Genomic DNA, 22768 nt, shown 5'->3' with positions numbered 1-22768 from the left:
GAGAGAGAGAGGGAGGGAGGGAGTGACGGAGAAAGACGCAACGTGGGGACCCTACAAAACCAGTCGGTTGGGCACGCCGCCACTGCTGAAGCCGCTGCTGTTGTTACAGTCAAAGACGCCGCGCCCGCTGGCCCTCGTCCAGGACGCGTCGCAATCATCCTTGAGGCCACCGCGCTGCGGGCTCGGAGGCTCTACGACCAGCCGAGGCGGGCGCAGCGTGGCGTTGCTGCTCTTGGCGTACGTGTCGAGCCGCGTCTGCGCCTGCGCCCAGCCATACATGACGTCGAGCTCCGACGACGCCGAAGCGGGTGCCACGACCGTCGGCCCATCGTACTTGGTCGGAGACGTCTGCGGCGTCGTCAACGCAGAGCTGCACGCCGAAGACGCCGATGAAGAGGGCGACGACGACGATGCTTGGTGCGCATAGCTCGCAGCGAAGCCCGAATGCGACGGCGAAGGGAGGTCGACGTAGCCCGACCAGCCGCCGCCGAGGGGCGAAGGCGAGGAGGGAGAGGCGGGTTGGAACACGTCCCACGACGACGACACCGCCGCAGACGATGCCGACGAGGTGCGCACGAGCGACAACGGCCTCGAGCGAGTGGGCGCCGGGTACTGCGGGTATTGCTGCTGATGCTGGTGGAAGTGCTGATGCTGCTGCACCTGCGGCTGCTGTTGTTGGTGGTGGCGGATGGACTTGGCGGCGCTGCTTACGGGCGACGGGGTGTACGCGGCCCAGCAGTCCGACGCCGGCCGGCTCGCGAGCGAATCCAGCGACCTGCGACCCCATCCATCGCCCCCGCTCATGGCAACGCCGCCGATGGTGGCAGGCGCCGCCGAGGACAAGCCGTAGGCGGCAAAGTCGGACGGAAGCATCGACGTCGGCGTCGAGGGCGACGTGGGAGAGTAGGGCAGCGAATCGAGGCCGCCACCCATGCTGGCGCGCACCAGCGCCTCGCGTTCCCGCCGGCGGGCAAGCCTCTTGCGCTTCTCCTGGCTCATCCTGGCGCGGCCCTTCTTCTTGCCGTCGGCACCAATAGCACCGGCCGCCTCCGAGTCGGTGCCAAAGGTCGAGTCGGCGGGAGAGAGGGGGCTCGTCGGGCTCGGCGGGCTGCCAGCGCAGGCATTTTGGTCATGGCGGCCAGGAAGGATCAGCCGGCTTGGCAGACCGGGCAACCGCCGAGCGTCGGCAGCGTGGCAATGCTGGCCTACAGCGCGAAGATGGCCTTCATCGTCGTCAGCCTCGTTCTCGTCGTCGCCATCGTCGAGGCAGGAGAAGATCGACAGGGCCGAGGTCACTGCGGTTCGGGCCGTGTTGATCTCGCAGGCCAAGGTGCGGTCGGTGCCCTGGAGATGATGCAGCGCCTCGGCGCTGTCAAAGGGCCGCATGATTGGCTGCTCTTCGCCGCCGGAAGCCGCCATCGTGGTGCGAGAGAGGGGCGAAGGTGGTAGCGGCGATGCCGAGGAAGCGGCTTGGCGAAAGGTGGTCGTCGTAGGCGGGCACGAGAGGGGACCGTTCGAGGCGCGGTCGAGCTGCAAGAGAGGCATCTCGAGGACAAGCGAGAGGACGTTGATGTCGACTTCGGAACGCGGCGTCTCGGCGCTGGTGCGGCGCGAGCCGATGGCGCCGAGGGTGGATGCCGAGCGCGGCGCTGGGATCGAGCAGCTCGATGCATGCACCGAGGCGAGCGGGGCGTGCTCCACGAGGGTGGCTCCCTGCTTGCTAGCCCGGCGACGCTCCCAGAGCGACGAAGTGGCCGGGCTGCTCGGGGCACCAAATGTGGCAAAGGATGCGGCCGAGGAGAACGACATGCTGGACGGCTTATGCTCGGCTTGTGGGCTGTTTGAGGGGAGCGCGGCGTGATCTACGACGATCCGATGGGGCGTCTGGTGGGCCGATGGACAAGGCGGTGGCGGACGAGGCTGGAGCAGTATGCTTTTCGACACGGTGGCGTTGCTTCTGCCTTGCTCTGACTGATTGGCAGACGAGGTCGAGAGGTTTGCTGTTAGTCGCGGCGGCTTCGGTCAGAGGTGGCTTTTGTGGCAACACAAGTGGAAAGCGGTTCAGAGAGCGAAGTGGAAAATGGCCGGCAGTCTGAGGGAGCGAAGATGGACGAGGGCGAGATGATCGAGTCGAAGGGCAGCGAACGAATGCGGTCGAGGTCAAGGCTGAGGGGGGTATCCGGGCGATGCTACAGTATGCTGGGCCGTGCGGTGGGACTCGACGAGACTCTAGCTGGTTCGCAGATGGCTCCTGGCGTTGGAGCTGGAGGGGCTTCGGTGGTGATGGTGATGGCGATAGGGTGGCGCTGCTGCAACTGACGGTGCTGCGGCGACGATGATGCAGAGGGACGAGACTGCGAGCGTAGTATTGAAGGAAGGATCGGTTCGAGATGTTGGAAAGGGGAAGTTGGAGGAGCCAGAGTAGTGGTGGGAAGGGCAAGTGCGGGGAGGGAGCGAGAGAGGCGGAAAAGGGGTGGGCGTGCCAAGGACTGAGGGTAATAAACGAAGCCGGGGTTTGATGAGAGACAAGAGGCAGGATGGTGGACGGCCGTAGATGGTGGAGAAGACAAGGAGACGGCCCCTGGTAGGTAGCAGCAGCAAGGGGGCCCGCGGAGAGGGACAAGGAGGGAGGAGAGGACGGAGGTAGGAAGAGGAGGCAGGCCCAATCCAGTCTTAGCCTGGCAGGGCATGGCAGGGCATGGCAAAGCAGTCAGGCAGTCAGGCAGGCAGGCAGGCAGGCAGGCAGGCAGGCAGGCAGGCAGGCAGGCCTCGCCGAGCCAGCTCGCCGACTGACCTGCAGACTCTGCCTGCTGCCTGCCGTTTTGATGCCGGAGACAAGAATCTCGCTGTACCCTGCCCTGCCAGGGCCTCGCCCGCCGCAACCCTCCAGCCCACAGCCGCCGGGCTGCTGGTGGTCCCGGCCTACGATGAGAGCACATACCGTCGAGTCGAGGTGCTGCGCGGTACGGTGCGATGCTGCCTGCCTGTCTCCCTGGGCGATCCAAGCCAAGGCATCCTGCTGGGCACCCGCCGGGCTGATGCGGCTGCAATCACAAAATGGCATCGACAGATAGCCTACGTCGTGCCATGGGCCCCGACAGCTGGATTGACCCCGGTAGGTCGGGTGCGTCGAGGCGAGGCGAGGGCCCGAGGCGGGCGAGGGCCAGGCTAGGCTAGCAGGAATGGACATGGCCTCGCGTCCAGGCAGCGCCCCGGTCCTGGCCTAAAGGCACGCGCCCCCTTTGGGAAGCGGGCTCGCGCGGGGCATACGCACGCCTGTCGCAATCGCCTGGCCATCTCCTCTCTCGTTTCTGGCAAGGGCCGCCAGGAAAGCTTCGCTCCGTCGTCGTCGTCGTCGTCGTCGTCTCACCGTGCATGATGGTTTAGAAGCGCTCGCCAAGTTCGGCGGTACGTTACGCTTCGTGCTGGCCTCTTGGTACGCCGGAGGCCAGGCAGGCAGTAGTGTATGTACGTACGTGTTTGTTGATGTGCGCGTTACGTTGCGGATTGGTCTGCCAGCTGGCGCCCGCTGCCGCTGCCGCTCGATGCAGGCAGGCCGAGTCCGAGGGTCCCCGCCCGCATCCAATTCCGCCGCCCACCCCACGTTTGGGCTAGACTGGGCTGGCCGCGACTGTATTCCGCGAGGGGCTGGCGAATACAGAGCCCAACCTCGGCCGCAACGGCAGCGGCAGCTGCGGAGCTTCTTTGCGCACGCCCGAGGTGCTGAATCCTCGGTGCGGCCTAGAAGAGCGGCTGGCAGGCTCAGCCAGCTGGTAGCGGGCACCTCAAGCAAGCCGGTACGAGCAGCGAGCCTGCCTGCGACGCCGAACAAACGGAGGGGGGTCCCTGCATGCTGCCCCGCCCCGCCAGGCCAGACCAGGTCAGACGGCGTAGCCGAACGACGCACGCTGGCCCCGCGCCATCCCTGCCTGCGCCCGGCAGCACCGTACCGTGCGGCGCGCAGCCTGCGTCGGGTCGCGTCGGGCTCGACCTGAATTCGGTAGGGTCCGCCTCCGAGGCGCAGCCGGCCGAACGAACTCCCACTCGCCCTCGCTCTGTCTCTTGCGCGTATGTACCGGCGACAATCGAAGACGACGTCAACAGCCCCAGGTCTGGCGTGCATCGACGCTAGCGCCGGGGCGAGGGCGTACTGTACCTACCGTGGCAGCGCAGCGTGCGTGACAGCTGATCGCCTCGAGGCGAGTGCCGAGTCGAGCGCGTGCAAGGGGAAACCAGGACCCTCCGGCGACGAGCAGGACAGGCGCGATGAGCGAGCCAGAGCCAGAGCCAAAGCCAGAGCCAGCGCACCTGCATGCTGCCTCCGTCGTCCTCTTGCCAGGCGAGTTGGACAGCCAGCGGGAGAGCAGCGGAGTCAAAGGATCGCAATGGCAAACCGACCCCTTGCTTCGTGCCGGCGAAGTCAGAGTCAGGCTAGGTTAGGCCGGCAGGAGCAGCGAGCGAGCCAACAGCTTCTTCCAGCGGTGCATGGCTTACCGATCCGTGTGCGCTCGGAGCTGGACGTCATCGTCGCCGACATGGGCCTAGTCACGTCTGCATCGACTTCACCGTTCGATGTGTTGGCCCCTTCTCTCGACGAGGCTCCGACGAGACCGTAGCGCGCTGGAACGGAGATGCTGAGCGGCAGGAATGAAGGCATGCTGCGAAATGGACTGCGAGGTAAACGGCGAAGCGCCAAAAGTCGCGGTCGTCGATCGACGGAGAGGCGAGAGCGGGTGAAAGGGTCGAGATCCGTGGCCACGTTTGCCAATGGGCGACCTGGCGGAAACACCTGCGGGAGCGCTGACCTTGCGACTTGACGGGAAAACAAGTCGTAAAAGAAAGACAAAAAGTCGGTAGCATGACGGTGCGGGGCCCTCGACGACTGACGAGATCGACCAGACCCGCACCGCGCAGGAGGCAGAGCGAGGGCAGACTGCGGCTCGGGGCGATCGGATCGACCGCCGGCGTCGGACCGACCCGGCGAGAGCGGCGGGGCGAGGTCGAGAGGATCCAGGCTGTCGAGAGGCTCCTTTGATACATGACTACCCTCGGTCGAGCTGAGCTGGACACGGCCAGGTCGGGGCTCGGGCCAGCGCAGATCGACGAGCGGCGGCAGGCTCAGCTCCGCCGACGGCCAGCAGGCGGGCATGGCCGAAGCCGAGATGTCTCAGGTCGTAGCTCATCCCCTCCAAGGCCCACCCTGCCTCAGCCTACTCGTTGACCAGCAGGCAGGCAGGTAGGGACGCGAAGAGAGGGAGGGACGGTCCGAGTGAAGCGGATCCGACCCGACCCAGCACTCACCGCCAGGGCTCCGTCCCGCTCCTCGGCACCGTGCGCGCCCCGGAGCCCATATCGGCGTCCGTGGAGCGTGCAGACCGCATCTTGCTCGCACGCTCCGTTCACAACGGTATGACGGGGTCGGGGTGTGACGAGGTGCGAGAAGGGATGGGTGAAGAGAGGGGCTGTCGTCCGGGGAGCGGTCGAGGTCGGCGGTGAGGAGCTACCTGTCGTACGCGTGCGTTCGGCTGTTGGCCGGCGGGACCCTGCGTCGACCCTGACAGCAGCAGCCGCCGCCTGGTCTGGTTCGAGCCGGGCGTCCGAGGGCCAGGCTCGCAACGCGCAGCGAGGCCGGACGCCTCATTCCCGTCTGCCGAGATTTCGACGAAAACGTCGGAACCGAGTTCGGGCGGCTTGGGCTCGGCCTTTGCGACGCTGGGGCCGGGGCCAGGCCAGGCCGAACGAGCTTCTTCTCCTCCACTTGCCACCACCCACCGCCCACCACCCGACACCACCACCAAACCACCTCGCCACTCACACACAGATACATCGACCATGTCGCTTCCCCGAACCCTCCGCACCGGCTTCCAGACGATGCGACAGCAAGCGCACACCCGCTCGTTCTCTTGGACGCCGCGCACATCCAAAATCTACCCCTCGACCGACCTCTCGACCATCACGGCGCGGCTCTCGCCCGCCGCCGACGCGGCAGAGCATGGTCGACCGCTCCTCGTCGACTTCTACGCCACCTGGTGCCAGCCCTGCAAGCTCCTCTCGCCCACCCTCACCAAGCTCACCGAAGGCGACGACAAGCCCGTCGATCTCATCAAGATCGATGTCGACGAGCACCAGCAGCTCGCGCAGCAGTTCAAGGTCTCGGCTATGCCCACCGTGCTCCTCATGAAGGAGGGAAAGGTGAGTGCGTCGGCGTCGTCGCCGATGCGAGCGAGTAACGATGGCGGGCCATGACTGCCGCGTGGTGCCGGAGCGTCTGGACGCTCTGGACGACCGAGACTGATCGCACCTACCTCCCCGCTCCTTACCTACCCCTCCTACCCGCGTCTGTCGGTCCGGTAGGTCGTCGACGGCTTCGTCGGTCTGCTACCCGAGCGCAAGGTGGCCGAGTTCCTCGCAAAGCACCAGTAGCAACGGCAGCGGCAGCAGCAGCGTGCCCAGCGGCCAGACGCACCTCGATGCCGCCCCCCAGACGGTCGCCTGGCCCCGATGCAACGCCAGCCAGACAGACAGCCTTGCACCGTCCGTCGTTCGGCCAGCCGTCTGATCTGCCCATGGCAAGCAGCAACATTACAGGCTTCCAGATGCGGCCGTTGATGGCCGGGGGCCGGCTTAAAGATGCTCATGAGGATCCCGACAGCGAGGCTGTGTGGCGGTAGTGCTGTTATGGTACATTGCAGGAATGCCGTCGAAACGAGGATGGAAATGGTAGGGTGGCCAAGGGAGAGGAACCTATGCAGAGTGAAGAAGGCGGGCAATGAAGGGTAAGTTGAGAAGCGAGGCGAGGCGGAGAGGGACGAGGATCCTGAGAATGCATGAGGGCGGCGTGCGATGCTGGAGGAGAATGTGCAAGCAGGAGGACCTGGGGGAGGCGGTCAAGGCGATGCTCGCCCGAGTTAGCCGCGGTACGGGCTGATGCTCATGGCCTCGACCTGCGATACAAACGAGGCGGCCGACCCTTCGTCGTCGTCGTCGCCACCTTCGGGCCCGCGATGCTGCGAGGCGTGGACGGCGCCAGGGATATCGACGCCACCCTCCTGCCCCGAGCCGTTGCCCTCGCCCTCGTTGTCGTCGTCTTCGCCATCATCGTCGTCGTCGTCGTCGTCGTCGTCGCTGTCGCCATCCTCTTCGGGCGCCACATCGGCCCATTCGCGGTAGAGCGGGTCGACGAAGCTGGCCGAAGTCTGCAGCTTGTAAGGGTCAAAGGGGAAGAAGACGTCGAGGTTGGAGCTCGTCTGGATCGGATCCGGCAGCTGCTTGTGCTGCTGCGAGCCGGCGTCCGAGGGGCGCGGGGTGCCAACGTCGCTGCCTTCGCGGCTCGAGTCGCCTCCTGGACCGGCGCCGCCCGAGCCGAGGCCGCCGAGGGTGTTGAGCGACGTCGTGCGCGAAGGCTGTCGGCTGTTGCGGGTGGCGACCCTGCCCATGCGGTTGTTGGACTCGATGATCGAGTAGCAGTAGAGGAAGCCGGTGTGCTGGGCGATGCGCGCAAACTGCTTGACCACGTTGGCCGAGCAAAACTTGAGCGGGTTGAGGGGCGACGTGATGGCACGCTGCACCACGCTGAGGCCGTCGCACCACGTCCCCGCCACCGACGCCTGCGATAGCGCGCCGATGCTACCGTGGAGCCCGCCGGCCAGCTCGTCGGCATCCGCGTCGCCCTCGTCATCCTCGCCCTCCCCCTCGCCCTCGCCGGGCGTCAGCTTGAGGTCGCGCCAGCGGAAGCAGAAGATGTAGAAGACGGCCTGAGCGACGGCGTAAAACACCGAGTGGACTCGACTGCCCGGCGGCGCGGCGCCAATCTCGGTGTCGAGCTGCTGGCTCGCCTCGAGGTGGGCGTCGAGGAATGCGCAAAGGTTGAGCACGACGATGCGGCTAGTGGGGCCGTCAACGTACGAGGCGCGGCTGACGAAACTCGCAACGTAGCTGGCCGCAGCCGAACGGAGGATGTCGGGCTCCTCGACCTCGTTGCCACCGCCGCCCGACGAAGGCTGCTGGTGGTGGATGCCGCCGTAGAGGCTCTTGCTGAGCAGCACGCCGAGAAACAGGTCGGAATACTCGGCGTCGAGCGAGTTGAACCAGAAGAGCAGAAACTGGACATGGCGGCACTTGAAGGTGGGCAGCATCGCCCGCGTGAAGATGCCGAGCAGCGTGTGGAAGAGGTGGCGGCGGTTGGCCTCGCCGTCGGCCGCGCTCATGACCACGGCACCCGCCTTGCCCGTAGCGCCGCCGCCGTCGATGGCCGCCTGGAAGCCGCGGTTGAGGCGGGTGAGGTGCTCGAGCACGGCCGTCATGATGCTGTCGAGGGTGGCCACCAGCGTGCGGATCCGCTCGAGCGCCTGCTGGTCCTCGGGATCCAGGATGTCGCGCTCCTCGAGCTCGTCCTCGTCGGCCGACTCGTCGTCGTCGTCCATCAGGTCCTGGAGGTTGTCGCCGGCATCGCTGCCGTCATCGCTCTCGTCGCCGTCATCGTCGTCGATGGCATTGTCAAAGGGGTCGGCGAGGTCCTGGCCCAATACATCCTCCTCGAGGTCATCGAGCTCCACCTGGATCTCGACGTCGAGCTGGATGGCGCGGTCGATGACGGTGTTGAGTATGCTCTCGGACAGCTCGGCGCAGTAGGTGGCGACGCGGAGCATGTTGCGGACGTAGACGAGCTGCTCGGAGCGGCGCGCCGCCTTGGGCGGGAAGCGGCGCGCGAGCAGCGGCAGCAGCGACGAGGGCAGCGTAGGGATCAGCGCCATGAGCGAGCGGATGAGCAGGTGGAAGCGATCGTAGAGCTGCCGCCGGTCGATCTCGGGTACCTCGGTGACGGGCAGGCCGAGCAGGCTGCGCGCCTTCGCGTTGGACACTGGCAGGGCGGCGCGAGGGCGAAGGACAGTGGCAAAGCGTCAGCACAAGGCATTTCGATGCCTTAGCCGGCCGGCCGGCCAGTCAGAAGAACGACTGGCCGCCCCGTGGGATCGCGCCGACTCACTGTACTCCAACCCTTGGACGGCCTGCGAGAGGACACTGTTGAGCCATTCGCCGCGGGCGCTGACGAGGCTGCAGACAAACTTGATCCACAGGTGGGCAAAGTGATCCTCGACGAGATACCACGGCAGCTGGAGAATGTTTTCGACGAGCTGCGAGTGGGTGCGGTCGAGGGCCGAGACGACGTGCGAAAGCGCCGCCATCCACGACTTGAGCTGAGCCGGTGAGGCGCGGAGCGCAGGCGCAGAGATGTTGAACTGGGCCGCGAGCTCGTTGTAGGGGCCGAGATTACCCTGCGGAAGCGTAGGGTGGCGTAGTCGGGCAACGGTGGCACGAGCGGTGGCAAACAACGTCAGCGTCGATGCGTATCGAGGCAGAACGCGTCCCCTGCGGCATCGAGGTGGGCAAGTCGAGCGGCGGGCGGCGACTCACCTGCGACTTTTCCTGGAGGGCGTTGCTGACGAACGAGAGGTACATTCCCTGCCGGTAGTCGCCTGCTGGGGAGAGGGCGGTCATTGCGGCGAGGGAGCCCGAGGGCGCTCTGCTGCGGCTGGACAATGCGGAGCGGATGGGCCTGCGCTGCTGAGAGGATGGCAGTGGCGAAGACGAGGCCTGCTTGCCGCCCTCGTCGTCGTCTCCGTCGTCGTCGTCGTCTTGGCTGCTAGCGTCGCTGGCGGTAGGGCTGTCGCTGTCGTCGGATTCGTCGTCAGAGGGCGGGCTGCGACGCTTTGCTGGCGAGTAGGTGGCGTCGTTGCCGAGCGAGGCGTTGGCTGCATCGTCGATGGAGCGCTTTGACGAGGTGCGGCGGACGACAGCGGCGGCAGGGAGGGTGACGGAAGCGAAGCGCATCGCCTTGACGGGGTTGGCCGCCAGCTTTGTGGACGGCAGAGGAGGTTGCGGTGGTCGCGAGTGCTGTATTGGGACGGCCGTGACCATCTCTTCGTGCGAGAGTGGCGGTATCGCGGGAGAATCGGACCTCGCTGTCGCAGTGCAGGCGGGCAGGTTCAAGGTTCAGCCACAACGAGGACGGAAAGCCTGACCTTGAAGTGGCGGGGCTTGAGCGGGGCCTCCGGACGCTGACGAGCGCCGCTCAGGGAGACGGAGTGCTTGCAAGGCCAAGAGGAGATGACTGCGGGTATTCGTTCGAGGTTGAAGTTGCGAGCGAAGAGGTCGAGTCCGGCGGCGAAGATGGACTTCCTACTGGACAGACGGGGACCGAGGAGGCGTGGGTCACGGCCAAGATCGCAATGATGCCTTCCGACAGAGGGGCGATCGATGGCGCTGCTGAGACCGAGATGCCAATATACCGTGCGGCGGCGAGAGCAAGCCCCGTCGGTGACGTGATGAAAGGAAGCGGGGCGAGGGCGCGGCGAGTGACCAGGCGAGAGGGCTGATGGTGGTGACGGTCAGAAGAAGAGTATGGCAGCCAGCCGGTGGGCCACAGCCGCGGCGAGGGCCCTTGGGCCACCAGGCCCTGGCCGCTGCCCGCTCAGCCAGGCCAGCAGGCAGGCCAGGCGCTCGTCTCGAGGCGCTGGCTGGGCTGGGCTGGCTCGCTGTTGGCCCGGGGTGCGAGCCCCCCCTGGGGGAAAAATCAAAAATTCAAGATGGCAAAAATCCAAGCTAAGCGCCCGCCGGCAGAGGGGCAGGCGACCGGGTGCGAGCGAGCGAGGGGCGCTCCTTGGCTTGCTCCACCTTGGTGGGCCGGGCCTGGCCTGCTCGCGGCTCGCGGCTCGCTGGTCGTGTGAGGGAACCTCGAAAGGTCAAAATTCAGAGATCAGATCGGGGAGATCGGAGAGCAGCCTCGCGATCGGTAATCAGCTCATCGGGCTCAGCTGGTCGGCCCAGGGTGCACCCCACAGCCTCAGCGGTGGCCAGGCGCCCCCTCCAACAGCAGGCTAGCCCGCCACACAGATTCTTAATTCCCATCTCCCCACACGGCCGCCGCTCCGCGTTGGAGAAGAGGACTCGGACAGCACACCAACCTCCAGGCGCAGCTCGTAGCGGCTCTGGAGGCGCGAGAGTAGGGGAAGTGGAGAACGCCGGGCCGGCATCGGCACGGCAGCACGCGCAGCGTCGTCGCCCCAACTGCAGGGGCGGATTGAACTAGTCTCTCGAGGCTGCTGCGGCGACATCAACCCCCGAGTCTACGGCGAATGGGCCCCCGTCCAACGCGGCAGGCCCGGCGCAATGACGAGGTCGATGGCAGAGATGGGGAGCGCAGCAAGCGGCAGGTAAGAATCGCATCCCAAGTCGACACGGGGCGGGGATGTACAGTACAAAGGGCCGACGAGGTCATGGCGCTGCAGGACAATCGGCAACGTAACGTTATGATCCAGAGCCGTCCATCGAGCTTGCAAGCCTGGGGCTCGAGCGTCGTCGATCGAGCCAGACTCGTAGCGCAGAGCCAGGGTTAAGGCGCTCCAGTCGACGGTCGTGCGGCTACCGGTAGCAGACGGCGGTCGGGCGGCGATCGCTGATGGACAGACGATTGACGTCGATTGCGGCTCCGCTGGTGAGGCCGAGCTGGTATCGACGCCCGCTCGAGGAGTCGCGCAAAAGGATGGCGGGCCGTGGCAGGCGCTGCTGGTGTTGAGGAGCAGCCGTGCGTGGTGGTCGAAGACGACGAGACGCTGTCGCGTGGCCTGGGCAACCCGCCCTTCGGTCAAGGCCAGGCCAGGCCAGGCCAAGCACTCCGCCCTTCCCCGCGCAGCAGCCTGCCCGAGCGGGGCTGGGATGGGCGGCCACCCGAGAGACACACAGGCCCTCTTGCTGCCCGTTCCGCCGCGTTGCCTCCTGGCCCCGCCTGGTCCTGCCCTGCCCTGCCCGGCGGCCCGCCCGCCTCCGTACAGCGCCCGCGCCGCTGGCTTTTTGTCTGCTGCCTCGCCTGCGCCTCGAAGGCCCTCTTGCAGACCATCGTGATCTGCTTTTCGACCGGCCCCCCGGAGCGTACCACGAACCGGGCGATGAGCTCTATCTCACCGCCGCCACTTGGGCGGGCATTGGGCAGAATGACATGGCCTGGCGATATGGACGGAAAGCTGGCTGACCTTTTTCGCGAGGCAGAGAGGCAGGGGGGACCCATAGGCGAGCAGGCAGGCGATCTGCGCCGCAAGATAGGCTCACAGGACGGCGGCAGCTGATCGCTCGTCCCAGGCAGGGGACAACAGCTACCTGTAGCGCGCGCTCTTCTGCCTGCCCGCCTCCGCGTCGCTCGCTGCCTGCTGGCCTGCCCTCCCCTGCCTGCCCCCCTGCTCCCCTAATCCATCTTCGTCTTCGACTTCAAACGCATCTGAAATCCGAGAAGGATCGCCTTGCCTGGTTTGTATTCGGCCACTCCGAAACGCGGGCACGCAAGGCACCGACCGCCGACCGCCGCGGAGCAGATCGAGTCGGGACGAGACAGGAGAGGAAGCTGCTCTGTTGGTCGCTGTGCGCCGACTGCGGCTGCCCTGCCTGCTCGGCGCCCTTTCAGCGGACAGATCAAGCTGCAGGCAGGCTGGCTTTGCTTGCTTGCTTGGTTTTTGCCTGCCTGCCCGACGGGTACGGTCTCGTTTGGCTGAGGGCCTCGGGCAGGCAGGCAAGAAGACTCAGCTGGTTGGCTGGCTGGCTTTGCCGGCTGGCTGGAAAAATGAAGCGGGCTGGCCGGGAGGGGGCACCAACGCCCCCGGCCTGCAGGCGATCCTGCAAAGCAAGAAGCAAGAGCAGCGGCAGATCAAGGCAGGCGGGCGTTGCCTCTGGGCCAGCTGGCCTACGCTGGCACCCCGCACTTTGCCGCTCTTTGTGGTTTCCAAATTGGGCCTCGCCAGACTCGAGCCCGGCCGCTTTGTTTTCCGCGCTGGGGCCTGGCCTGGACTGGACTGGCCTAGCCTAGCCTAGCCTGGCACCTCGCCTCGCCTCGTCTAAACGCAGAGCAGTCGATCTAGCCTGGCGCTCCGAGCTCGGCGGCCGTCGAGGCAGGGAGGCAGGGAGGCAGGCCAGAGGCTGGCAGCAAGGCGAGGGTGTTGCCGGCAGCTGGCTGTTGATCTCTGTCTCGTCTCTCCTCGAACCCTTTGACCCGGGGGCTTCCCTTCTGCTCTTGGCCTGATGCCCTGCTCCCCCTTCCCTTCACCACGGCTCCTGATCAACAGCCGCTGCCGCCGTCCCCCGTCGCCATCTTCACTGCCACCATCACCGCATCACCACCGCCCTTGTCGTCCCGATCCCCTTCTTCGACATCGTCCGGCCGCCTGTCTGAGACGCTCGGCCCTTGTCGTCCACGACCCGTCCACGACCACGCTCCTTTGTAGTCCACCGGGCTCTCTGCTCTTCGGATCGCGCCTCGTCGCACACCTTTGCGGCTCTGCTTGCTCCCGCTGCTGCTGTCGGGACATCCGCACGCCAAGACTTGCCCGTCCTCTCGCGGCCAGCCCGCCGCGCTCGGCGTCGCCCCACGCACAAGCCCATTTCCAACGCCCCTGACCCGACGCCTCAAGCATCGCCGCTGCTCCGGCTCGTTTCGCGGACAATCGTCGCCTTAACCCAGTTTTTTTTTGCTTGCCTGCCATGGCCAGGCCAGACGGGCGACCGCCGAGGCCGCGCTCCAAGTCTGCGGCGCGCAGCTTCACAGGCCGGTCCGAATCCGCCCTCAGCCGCCGTTCCTCGCGCACCTCGTTCATCACGGCCGCCGGCGCGTCCGTCAGCGATCCGGCAGAGCCGCGCAGCAGCTTCACCGCCGACTCCGTCACCGACGGGCTTCGGGACGACGACGACGACGACGATGACGACGACGACTCTTCAAGCGTCTCGGACAGCCCGGAGCCCCGATTCGCAGCCCGCAGGGATTCGGGCGAGTCGCTCCACCGCTCGCCTCCGACATCGCAAGACGATGCCACCACGCTCTCGACCCTCGAGGAGCCCACACCGCAGCCGCAGCGCATCGCCTCCAAGAAGCAGCAGTCGAAGCTCGCACCGGCACCGGCTCTGGCCGAGGCCATGGCGAGCCCGCGCTACAGCAGGGACGACCGACGCTTCCTGTCGCCCTCGCCCACTCCGCGCAAGTCGAACGCACCGGCCAGGGAGAGCCGCCGCTTCTCCAAGGCCAGTCACCTGACGCTGCCCTATGAGCGCTCCGAGGTGGGCGACTACGACTACGACGACGGCAGGGACCGCGACCGCCGCTCCTCGACGCTGCGCCCGAGCAAGTCGAGCTCCCGCATCAGCTCCCAAAACCTCGAGCCGCCCTTTCCCGACCGCCGCAAGAGCCGCTCCCGCTCCTTCACCGACGGCGGCGGCGACCGTTCCGACTCGAGGCTCAGCAGGCTGGCGCCTCCGCTGCCGCTCGGGGGCCAGCGTGCCTCGGTGCGCGGCTCGATGCTGTCCGGCTACGCGCCATCGTCGCCGGGCTCTGACCGTTTCTCGATGCGCGACGGTCCCATGAGCCCCAACCGCTCGCTCCTCTCGCCCCACCAACGCTCGCCGCGCAAAAAGGACCGCAGCGACACGGCCAGCATCGCGACCCGGACCACCGCCCGAGGCGCAGGCCGGGGTGCCGCCTCGATCCGCAGCGGCGTCGCCGGCGACGGCGAAGGCCTGGCCTCCCCGACCGACAAGGTCCTCGACCCGGAGAGCCACGTGTTCCCCGGTACAAAGATCCGCAAGCACATCGAGCCTCCGCTGACGGACGCGATGCGCAGCGTGCTGCGCCAGTTTGGCGGTCGCAACATGGGCGACCACGGCTGCAACGGCTACCCGATCGCGGTCTTTGTCGGCGCAACCGCCCTCGACACGGGCTCCGTCATCCACCCGCACGTCTCGGGCGGCATCTCGCTCTACTTTGGCGCGGGCCACCCCAAGAACATGGCCGTCGTGCTGCCAGACGAGGATCGCATCCCGCGCCACATTCCCAACCCCAAGGCGCCCACTCCCGTGTCGCTCTCGCGCCGCGCCGAGCTCCGAGCCGCAGTCGCAGCGCTCAAGACGGTGTTTGACCTCTACCGCGGCCGCGCTTGCGCCCACATCTGCATCGACAGCGCCTACGTCGCCAAGGCCTGGGCCACCTGGATCCCGACCTGGGACGCCCAGGGCTGGCCGGGTGAAGAGGAGCCCGAGCAGTGGAGCCGCCGCCGCCACCGCGACGACGACGACTACCGCTCCGACGACGACGACTACACCAGCTACAGCGACGACGACCGCGGCGGACGCAGGCGGAACCAGCGCAGGCACAGGGGAGACCGCCGCGACGGCGGCTATGCCAGCGAAGGCGGTCGGGGCGCTCGCTACGAGGACGAGCAGCGGCGCCGCCGTCACCGCGAGAAGGGCCGCAGGGACGACCGCGATCGCGATCGCCCGCGCGACGACTGGCTCGCCGACGACCCCTATGGAGACCGGCGCCAGTCGCGCAGGCCTGGTGGCGGAGGCTACGCCAGCGACCGAGGCTCTCGCCGTGGAGGCGGAAGTGAGGGAGGCAGGCGCCGCCGCCGCCGTCACGACGACTACTCGGACGACGATGACGACTATTCCGATTACGACGATCGCAGGTCCTCGTCCCGAAAGCGCGGTAGCCAGCGCGGAGGCGGAGGCGGGCGCCGTACCGCCGACGACGACCGCGACGACGACCGCCGCCGGCCCGGATCCAAGCGCCGCGGCGGTGGCAAGTCGACTGCGGCCGGTGCCACGAGCCGCAAGCTGGTCGACGAGGACCTGCTGCGCGAGCTGGCCGACATCCGGTACGAGTTTGCGCTCGTCGAGCAGAAGCGCATCGGCAGCGCGCACCTCTACCTCATCGACCGCACGCACAATCCGGCCGACCGGATGGCGCGCGCCGTGGCCAAGAGCGAGGGCGGCCTGCTGGGCGCCACCGTCGACCACGGTGTCGGGTCCGCCTCGGTCCTGGGCGACGACGACGACTTTGTCGGAGACCACGCCCGCAGCCCGGCGACCGCCCGTAAGGTCGCCGCCGACCGCATGACGCTGCGCGAGGACGACGACGACTTCTACTACGACGAGACGAGGTCGATGGCCGAGCACCGCGTCGCCAGCCGCATCCGCTCGCGGCGAAGCATCGACATCGAGAGCCGGCGCCATCCCATGCCTTCCTCGGGACGCGCCAGCCTCGATGTCGGAGGCAAGGACCGCTCCTCGATGTCCGACGACCACCGCCTCAGCCAGGCCAGCAGCGTGCTCGCCTCGGCCGCTCGGGTTCGGCCCACGGCCAAGGGCAGGGACGCCAACGGCTCTCGTCTCGGCGGCAGCGCTCTGTCGGTCTACGAGGAGGAGGACGAAGACGCGGCCGACTTTGACGACGACGACGGCCGCCTTTCGACCCGCACGCCGCCTTCGCGCGCCGAGCTGGAGCGCGACGATTACCTCGCTCGCCAGGCGGAACGCGAGCAGGTGGCCGGCGGCACCCGCAGTCGCCTTGCACCTCCATCGTCGGGGCGCTTCCGAGACGCCCTTGGCAGTTCCCGAGGCTCGATGGACCGACGCCGCTTCGCCGCCAGCCAGCCGGACCTTCATGAGGGTAGCGGAGGCCGACGACCGCTGTACGCCGACGACGGCGACGATTTCGACGACCGCCGCTCCATGATGTCGTCGGCCACGGGCCGGGAGCGTCGAGGGGCCAGCAGCGGCGTGGCTGGCGTGGGTGCAGGCGCCTCGCGCAGCCGCAACCTCTTCCCGCCGTCGCCGTCTTCGGCGCGGGGCTCGCTCGACTCTCGGCGCACGGCCACGCTGCGTTCGCACCACGGTCCAGGCCTGGCGCCCGAAGAGGAGGGGTACGACTGGGACACGAGGTCGACGGCCTCGTCGACGCGGCGCAGCTTCATGGGCCGGCGCAAGAAGAGCGCCGCGCCGCCCAACGGAGCCGACCCGCGCCGGCCCAGGGACTGGAGGGGCAAGACGGCCGTCGACTTTGAAGAGGAGCTCGCCGCTTCGGGCCGAGGCGAAAAGAAGAGCGGCGGCATCTTTGGCAAGCTCTTTGGCAAGCGACGGTGAGCGGCAGTCGTCGTCGTCGTCGTCGCTGCCGCCGTCGCAGCAGGATGGGACGTCGTGACACACGACGTCGTCGATGTATACCCTCCGCGGTCGTGGCTGCCGACCTGTTCCGAGGCACGGCGGGGTACGCTTCGTCGCTCCGCCCTGTGCCCGTCGTGTCGCGCCGTGATCGCGGTTGATGTGGCGTGTTACCGGATTCGGAATTTCCCCTCGGTCGAAGGGAAGGTGGATGGTGGACGTGACGTTGGAACCGGGTATGCCGCTTCCCCGGCCTTTCCCTCTCTCTCCCTCTCTCTTGCGCGCGCTCTCTTTGTGCTCTAGCCCCCCGGCTCCCTTTGCCTGCTTCGCTCCTTTTGCCTCGCTCAGTGCTCCCTGTACCGCTTTGCTCTCGGTTCTACTTCCCCCGCCCGATCTCAAACGCTCCTTACCTTCTAGCCCGCTGTGCGTCGTGTGTCGCGCGTCGTGCGTCAGGGCGTTTCGAGATCCATCCGTGTCTGGCTGGCCATCTAGCACCTCGTGCATCGATGCGCTCGGGCGAGGTGAAGGCCAGACATCGTTCCATGCCACCTCGCTCTGTGGCCGAGCGGGCCGAACGGGCGACGAGGCAGTGAGACGAGGCAGTGAGGGCAAGGAATAAGGTGCAAGGATATCGTCGTGGTGTCGCCCACCCGCGCGCTGGGCCGGCCGGCAAGGCGGAATCGACGCGGCGAGGGACGGCGTCAAGAGGGCGGGGCAAGACGTGGAGCAGTCAGGTTGGTATGATACAGGATTCGCTTGAAGATCAACGTCATAAAGGCCGTCGTCGGCGTGTCGGGCGCGGTGGCGGCTGCACGCCAGATCGGGCTGAGGCGAGGGTCGCAGTCGATGAACCGCCATGCCTCACGGGTGGAACAAGATGCCTTCGCCGTTGGCCGATGTCGATGATGGGGGCGGAGCACTGCCGCCGTACGACATCGCGTACTGCCAGCCGTTTGTCGGCGCGGATGGCGCTGCCATCGCCTTCCTGGATGGGGAAGAGGCAAAGGCCGCCGCCGCCGGGCCGATCCGAGGCGACTTGCCGACGCGGTCCGCGGCGCGTTCAAAAGATTTCCGCTTCGTGGGCGGAGGCGTCGGAGGCAACGGCGTGGGCGAGGCTCCAGCATTCGATGCAGACGCTGACGACGTTGACGTTGCTGACGCTGCTGTCGATGCCGCCGCGGCCGCCGTTGCAGACACCTGGTAGCGTGCGAGGGTGGATGGCGATGCTGCGAGCCCAGAGAATGAGGGCGACTGCGATGCTGGGGCGTGGCCCGGCCGAAGCGGATGCGAAGAGTTGCCTCGGCTGCCGCCGCGAAGCCCTGGAGAGTAACCTGGTCTTGCCGTGGCCACCGACGACGATGCCGGTACGGACGAAGGCGAAAGCGGGGCGCGTGGGTCTGGTGGAGGTGGCGGTGTTGGTGCCAGTGGATGAGCGGGGTTGGCCGCAGTAGAAGACAGCTGTCCGTCGTGCCGGTAGCTGCTGTAGCCTTGAGGCTCGAGCTCAGAAGAAGGCTCTGCGACCCCTCTTGCTTCTTCGTTGCCGTCGTCGTCGTATTCGTCACCACCGACGACGTCCTGCGCCTGCAGCGACATGGCCGCTGTGCCGCTTACGCTGTCCACATCGACGTTGGAAGGCGGCAGATCGAGGACAAAGTCGTCGTGGGAGCGCACGAGGCTTGCGTAGTAGTGCTGGAGGAGGTCGCCGCTGCAGGTGAGGCGCCAGTCGATGATGTTGAGAAACTCCTTTTCGAGCAGGTTCATCTCTGCGAGGGTGATGCCGCCAACGCGCGAGTAGTGCTCGTTTGTGTTGAAGGCGTCGCAGAGGGCCTTGCTGGCGCAGAGGACGGCAGCGCAGACGAAGCGGTGGACGGTGAGGCCGCAAATGGTGAAGCCGGCCATGCGCTCGCAGACGCGGTCAATGTAGACGAGGAGGATGAGCATGCAGCACTTTTCGACCGACGTGTACTTTGCGATGCGGCGGAGGTAGGCGGGGAGCGAGATGTTGGGCGTGGCGCGCGAGTGGAAGCGGGTGAGCGAGGCCGGGTGGAGCGGCAGGCTGTCGTTGTGCTGCGTGAGCTTGGTGAGCATATCGGCTGGAGGCGCGGCGTTTGCGTTCCAAGGAAGAAGACGAGACACAAGCGAGGCCAGAGGCAGACGGATGAGACGACAATCAGCAAGCGAGCACGATTGAGAACACGGAGCGGCCCGGTGGTCATTGTCTTACTCACCGACCAGCACCACGACGTCGTCGAGCTCGGCATCGTCAAAGAGATAAGGCAGCACCTTGCGATGTTTAGGGGGCGGGCCTGCCCGCGAGGCTGCGCTGACCGTGCGGCTGTGGCTACCTTTAATGCTTCGCCGAGATGGTGGTCTGGACGGCGGGCGCGAGGTCGACGCTGAGGGGGTGGGTGATGCTGCTGCTGCCGCGGCGGCGGCTGCGGCTGCCATACTGGACGACGAGGAGGCGCCGACGGCGGTGGCAGTTGTGAGTGCGTGCGGTTCGGCGGCTGCCGAGGCAGAAGGCGAGGAAGCAGCAGAGGTCGACGACGAGGCCGAGGACACGGAGGCTTGCGAGGACGACGATGGGGCGAAGCTCGAGCTTGGCGGGTGGTGCACGCTGTCGGCCGTCATTGTTGCATCGTCGAAGAGCGGAGCGTGCTGAGCGAGGGTGTCGGTGGTGGTGTTGCAGGGATGCCAAGGTGTCTATCGGATAGGCTGGAAGAGTCCGAGACCGCCGGTGTATGGCCTGTGTATGGCCTGTGTATGGCCTGTGGATGGGGGGAGGGTGGCGAGGATCCGTAAGAGGGCGCGGACGATGGAGTGCAGGTCTATTCCAGGTGTATGCAGGCGGCGACGCGAAGAGATGAGCTGCGACGGGATGGCAGGAGACGGGGCAAGAATGGTTGCCAAGAGGGAGGCGGGAGACGAGAGGCGCCAGCGATGAGGGCGCACTGCGGTGCCAAGAAAGCGGAAGGGTGGCTGCAGCGGTGCTCAGACGCAAGGGCTGGTCGAAGATGGCGACGAAGATCCAAGGTGGAGAGCCAGCGAGGTCGATTGGCGCAGAGGAGGTAAGGAGGGCGCCGGGCTGGGTCGCTCTGCGATGAATGAAGAAGGCGGAGGCGGTAGTGGTGGCAAAGGTGGTGGTGGTGGTGGTGATGGCGATGGCACTGGTGGTGGTGGTGGCGCGGGCGGTGGTGATGGCGGTGGGTGGGTGAGGAGGCGAAAGCGCAGCGGGTCGGGTGGAGGAGAAGGAGAAGAACAAAAGGGCGCAACGGCAGAGGCAGCGCCTTGACCAAAGGCGGGCGGCCAACCCAGCGGGCAGGCAGGCAAGGCAGGCAGTGCCAGCCTGTACCGGCCTCTGCTGCTGCTGCTGCTTCTGCGTCTGCTTCCACCTGCATCTGCACCAACCAATTTTTCGCAAACGGATCGGCCAACCATGGCCATGCCCGCCGCGGCCCTTCTGGCGCGCCCCAGCCCAGCAGGCCGGGCAGCCAGCACGTCGGATGTCGCGTTCCGCCACCATGCTTTCATGCCACGTACGTACGCGTATGTATCTAACTGTGTGAGGTGCGTGCGTGCGTGGGTGCGTGGGTGCGTGCGTGAGGTGCGCTGCCAACACACCGCAGCGCGCGCAGCGCGGGCCCACCTCGGCCTGTTTCCAATGCATACCTTTGCGGGCGCCGCTGCTCTGGCTCAACGAAAGCTGGCGGTACCAGGATCCGTCTCTGCGGCCAGCGCTTGGTGGCGGCATACACGCTTTTGCCGCATCCAGCAGACGCTTTCTTCTGGTCTCGCAACGTGCCTCGGACGCTGCAAGGCGATAGAGAGAGGTACGGTAGGGACCCAGCGACCCCGCAAAGAAGCGCGCATGACGACCCTCGCCGGTTGATCCGCGGCGGCAGACCCGATGGCTTCCAGCGAGGCGCGTCGGCCCGATGCCGTCGAGGTTGGTGGCCCACAGCCCACTGCTCGTGGCCATTGCTGCACCTTGCACCGCAGCCATGGCCAGTTCGGCCGGCCCGTCTTGTACATAGCTCCCAACGTGCTCGGCAACCGGATCCAACAGGGACTGCATGCCTCTCAACGTAGCCTGGTGCAATAGGGAGCTCAAAGTGCAAGCTAAGGCAGGCCAGGTGGCCCAGGACGCACGGGCCAAAGCAACACCTAGGGTCCACGACGGACCCACCTCGCCCCGGAGAGTTACGCGTTGCCAGGCCTTGTAAGCTTGTTGATCTGTCTGCTCCCACCTTCATCACTACCACCACTTCTTTTGCGGATCAGACCCACCTTCCCGGCCTTCTCTTCCAGCAGTCACTGCAGCAGCCGACGACCCGCCATGGACAAGTCGACGGGTCCCGTGACGCCGACAAAGGCGCTCCTCAGGCGCATCCATCGACGCAGCTCGGTCCTACCTCCTGGCGAGGCACCGCCGCCGCCGCTGCCCTCAGCCTTCACCGCACCGGCCACCGCCGCCGCCGCCGCCTCGTCCTCCAAAACAGGCCGTCGTATCTCGTCTCAGCTCCAACGGGATCCACCCGTGATCGAGGCCGAGGCCGAGCACCGTGGCAAGGGCGATGCAGACAAGACGGAACACGACAAAGACGGTGAGGACGAGGACGAGGACGAGGCCGTGTGGAAAGAGGTCGGACAGCTCCTCGACACCGTCCAGATGCAAAACGAACGCATCCTCGACCTCGACAAGCGCAACAGGGAGCTCGAGCGCGAGCTGGCAAACGAGAGGGATAAGGCCAAGGCCGCACGAGAGGTGAGCAGTCGCGGATGCGCACGCCCGCATCGATCCCCACGAGCGCGCGCGACCGCAGCACTGACGCACCGGCTTGGCCTGGCTTGGCGCGAACCTCTTCCTGCCCCCTGCGGCCCCCGGCACCGTCGTCCCTGCACGGCAACAGCGGTCCGACAAGGGACTGACGAGGCTGTCGGCCATCAAGGTGGAGCGCGAATTCCTCAGCCAGGAGATGATCCTCAAGGGCCTGCAGCGCGACAACGAGGACAAGACGCTCGAGGTCGAGAACCTGCGGCGCCGGCTCAAGATCATGTCCGACTTTCTCGCCCACACCTACGGCGACGACGACTGGCAGGGCGTCGTGGCGGCCGGCGTGGGCGTCTCGTCGCTGCCCGCGGTGCCCCATGGCGGGCTGCCGTCGCGCAGCCCGGAAAAGGACGTCAAGGACCCGTTTGGCGGCGCATCCGCCATCGCCCGCGTCTTTGACAACGCCAGCGCCAGCCCGCTGGCCAAGTCGAGGCCGCCGGCCTTTGCGGCGCGCCTCGGCAGCCAGGCGCTGCAGCAGCAGGGCGGCAACCCGTTTGCACCCCCGGATCCGTCATCGTCCCGGACGCCGCTCAAGCACAAGCACGCCGGGAGCGGCAGCGGGAGCGGGAGTGGCGCCGGCGCCAGGCCGCCAGCGGCGACCAACAACGACGACGTCGTGATCCCCACCGTCGCACGGATGCACTCGCCGCTCGCCAGTCCCGCCAAAGCGGGCTTCGACGTGTCCCTGGGTCCGGCCGACTTTTTCGATGCCGCCGAGGAAGCCGCGGCCGAGGAGGCCGAAGCGGCAGCGGCGACGGCGGGAGGCCTCGATCCCGCTGCATCGAACGCGGGCAGGCCGGGCGCACACCGAGCTACGGCGGCGGCGGCGGCGGCGGCGGGTGGTGGTGGGGCCGATCGACGAACCCGATTTCGACCCGGCCGTGGTGCTAGCTTCGATTGAGAGTGTGCGTCTGCTTCTTGGCGGGTTTGAGCGGCGCAATGCGCTGCGGCGGAGCGAGATTGAGG

The 22768-nt window shown here is 67.0% G+C and overlaps 6 protein-coding genes across 6 annotated transcripts; 3 read left to right on the top strand and 3 right to left on the bottom strand.

Moving 5' to 3' along the window:
- Window positions 1-51: 51 nt before the first annotated feature.
- PFL1_04068 (uncharacterized protein) lies at window positions 52-1809 on the bottom strand (the record flags this gene model as incomplete). The annotated part of the gene is made up of 1 exon (XM_007881592.1): window positions 52-1809. The coding sequence occupies one exon, from the start codon at window positions 1807-1809 to the stop codon at window positions 52-54; it is 1758 nt and encodes a 585-aa protein (XP_007879783.1).
- A 4023-nt stretch (window positions 1810-5832) lies between these two features.
- PFL1_04067 (uncharacterized protein) lies at window positions 5833-6423 on the top strand (the record flags this gene model as incomplete). The annotated part of the gene is made up of 2 exons (XM_007881591.1): window positions 5833-6192; window positions 6355-6423. 2 exons carry the CDS (start codon window positions 5833-5835, stop codon window positions 6421-6423), a joined length of 429 nt encoding a protein of 142 aa, XP_007879782.1.
- A 485-nt stretch (window positions 6424-6908) lies between these two features.
- On the bottom strand, window positions 6909-9918 carry PFL1_04066 (uncharacterized protein; the record flags this gene model as incomplete). Its single annotated transcript, XM_007881590.1, has 3 exons — window positions 6909-8860; window positions 8987-9275; window positions 9415-9918. The coding sequence occupies 3 exons, from the start codon at window positions 9916-9918 to the stop codon at window positions 6909-6911; spliced, it is 2745 nt and encodes a 914-aa protein (XP_007879781.1).
- A 3606-nt stretch (window positions 9919-13524) lies between these two features.
- On the top strand, window positions 13525-16953 carry PFL1_04065 (uncharacterized protein; the record flags this gene model as incomplete). Its single annotated transcript, XM_007881589.1, has 1 exon — window positions 13525-16953. One exon carries the CDS (start codon window positions 13525-13527, stop codon window positions 16951-16953), a length of 3429 nt encoding a protein of 1142 aa, XP_007879780.1.
- An 879-nt stretch (window positions 16954-17832) lies between these two features.
- PFL1_04064 (uncharacterized protein) lies at window positions 17833-19602 on the bottom strand (the record flags this gene model as incomplete). Its single annotated transcript, XM_007881588.1, has 2 exons — window positions 17833-19064; window positions 19200-19602. The coding sequence occupies 2 exons, from the start codon at window positions 19600-19602 to the stop codon at window positions 17833-17835; spliced, it is 1635 nt and encodes a 544-aa protein (XP_007879779.1).
- A 1705-nt stretch (window positions 19603-21307) lies between these two features.
- Window positions 21308-22703, top strand: PFL1_04063 (uncharacterized protein; the record flags this gene model as incomplete). Its single annotated transcript, XM_007881587.1, has 2 exons — window positions 21308-21736; window positions 21882-22703. 2 exons carry the CDS (start codon window positions 21308-21310, stop codon window positions 22701-22703), a joined length of 1251 nt encoding a protein of 416 aa, XP_007879778.1.
- Window positions 22704-22768: the final 65 nt, after the last annotated feature.

Source organism: Pseudozyma flocculosa, assembly GCF_000417875.1.
Source record: "Pseudozyma flocculosa PF-1 unplaced genomic scaffold scaffold00013, whole genome shotgun sequence".
Lineage (NCBI taxonomy): Eukaryota > Fungi > Basidiomycota > Ustilaginomycetes > Ustilaginales > Ustilaginaceae > Pseudozyma > Pseudozyma flocculosa.
The sequence above is the reverse complement of the archived record's forward strand: the minus strand, read 5'-3'. Positions and strand labels throughout refer to the sequence as shown.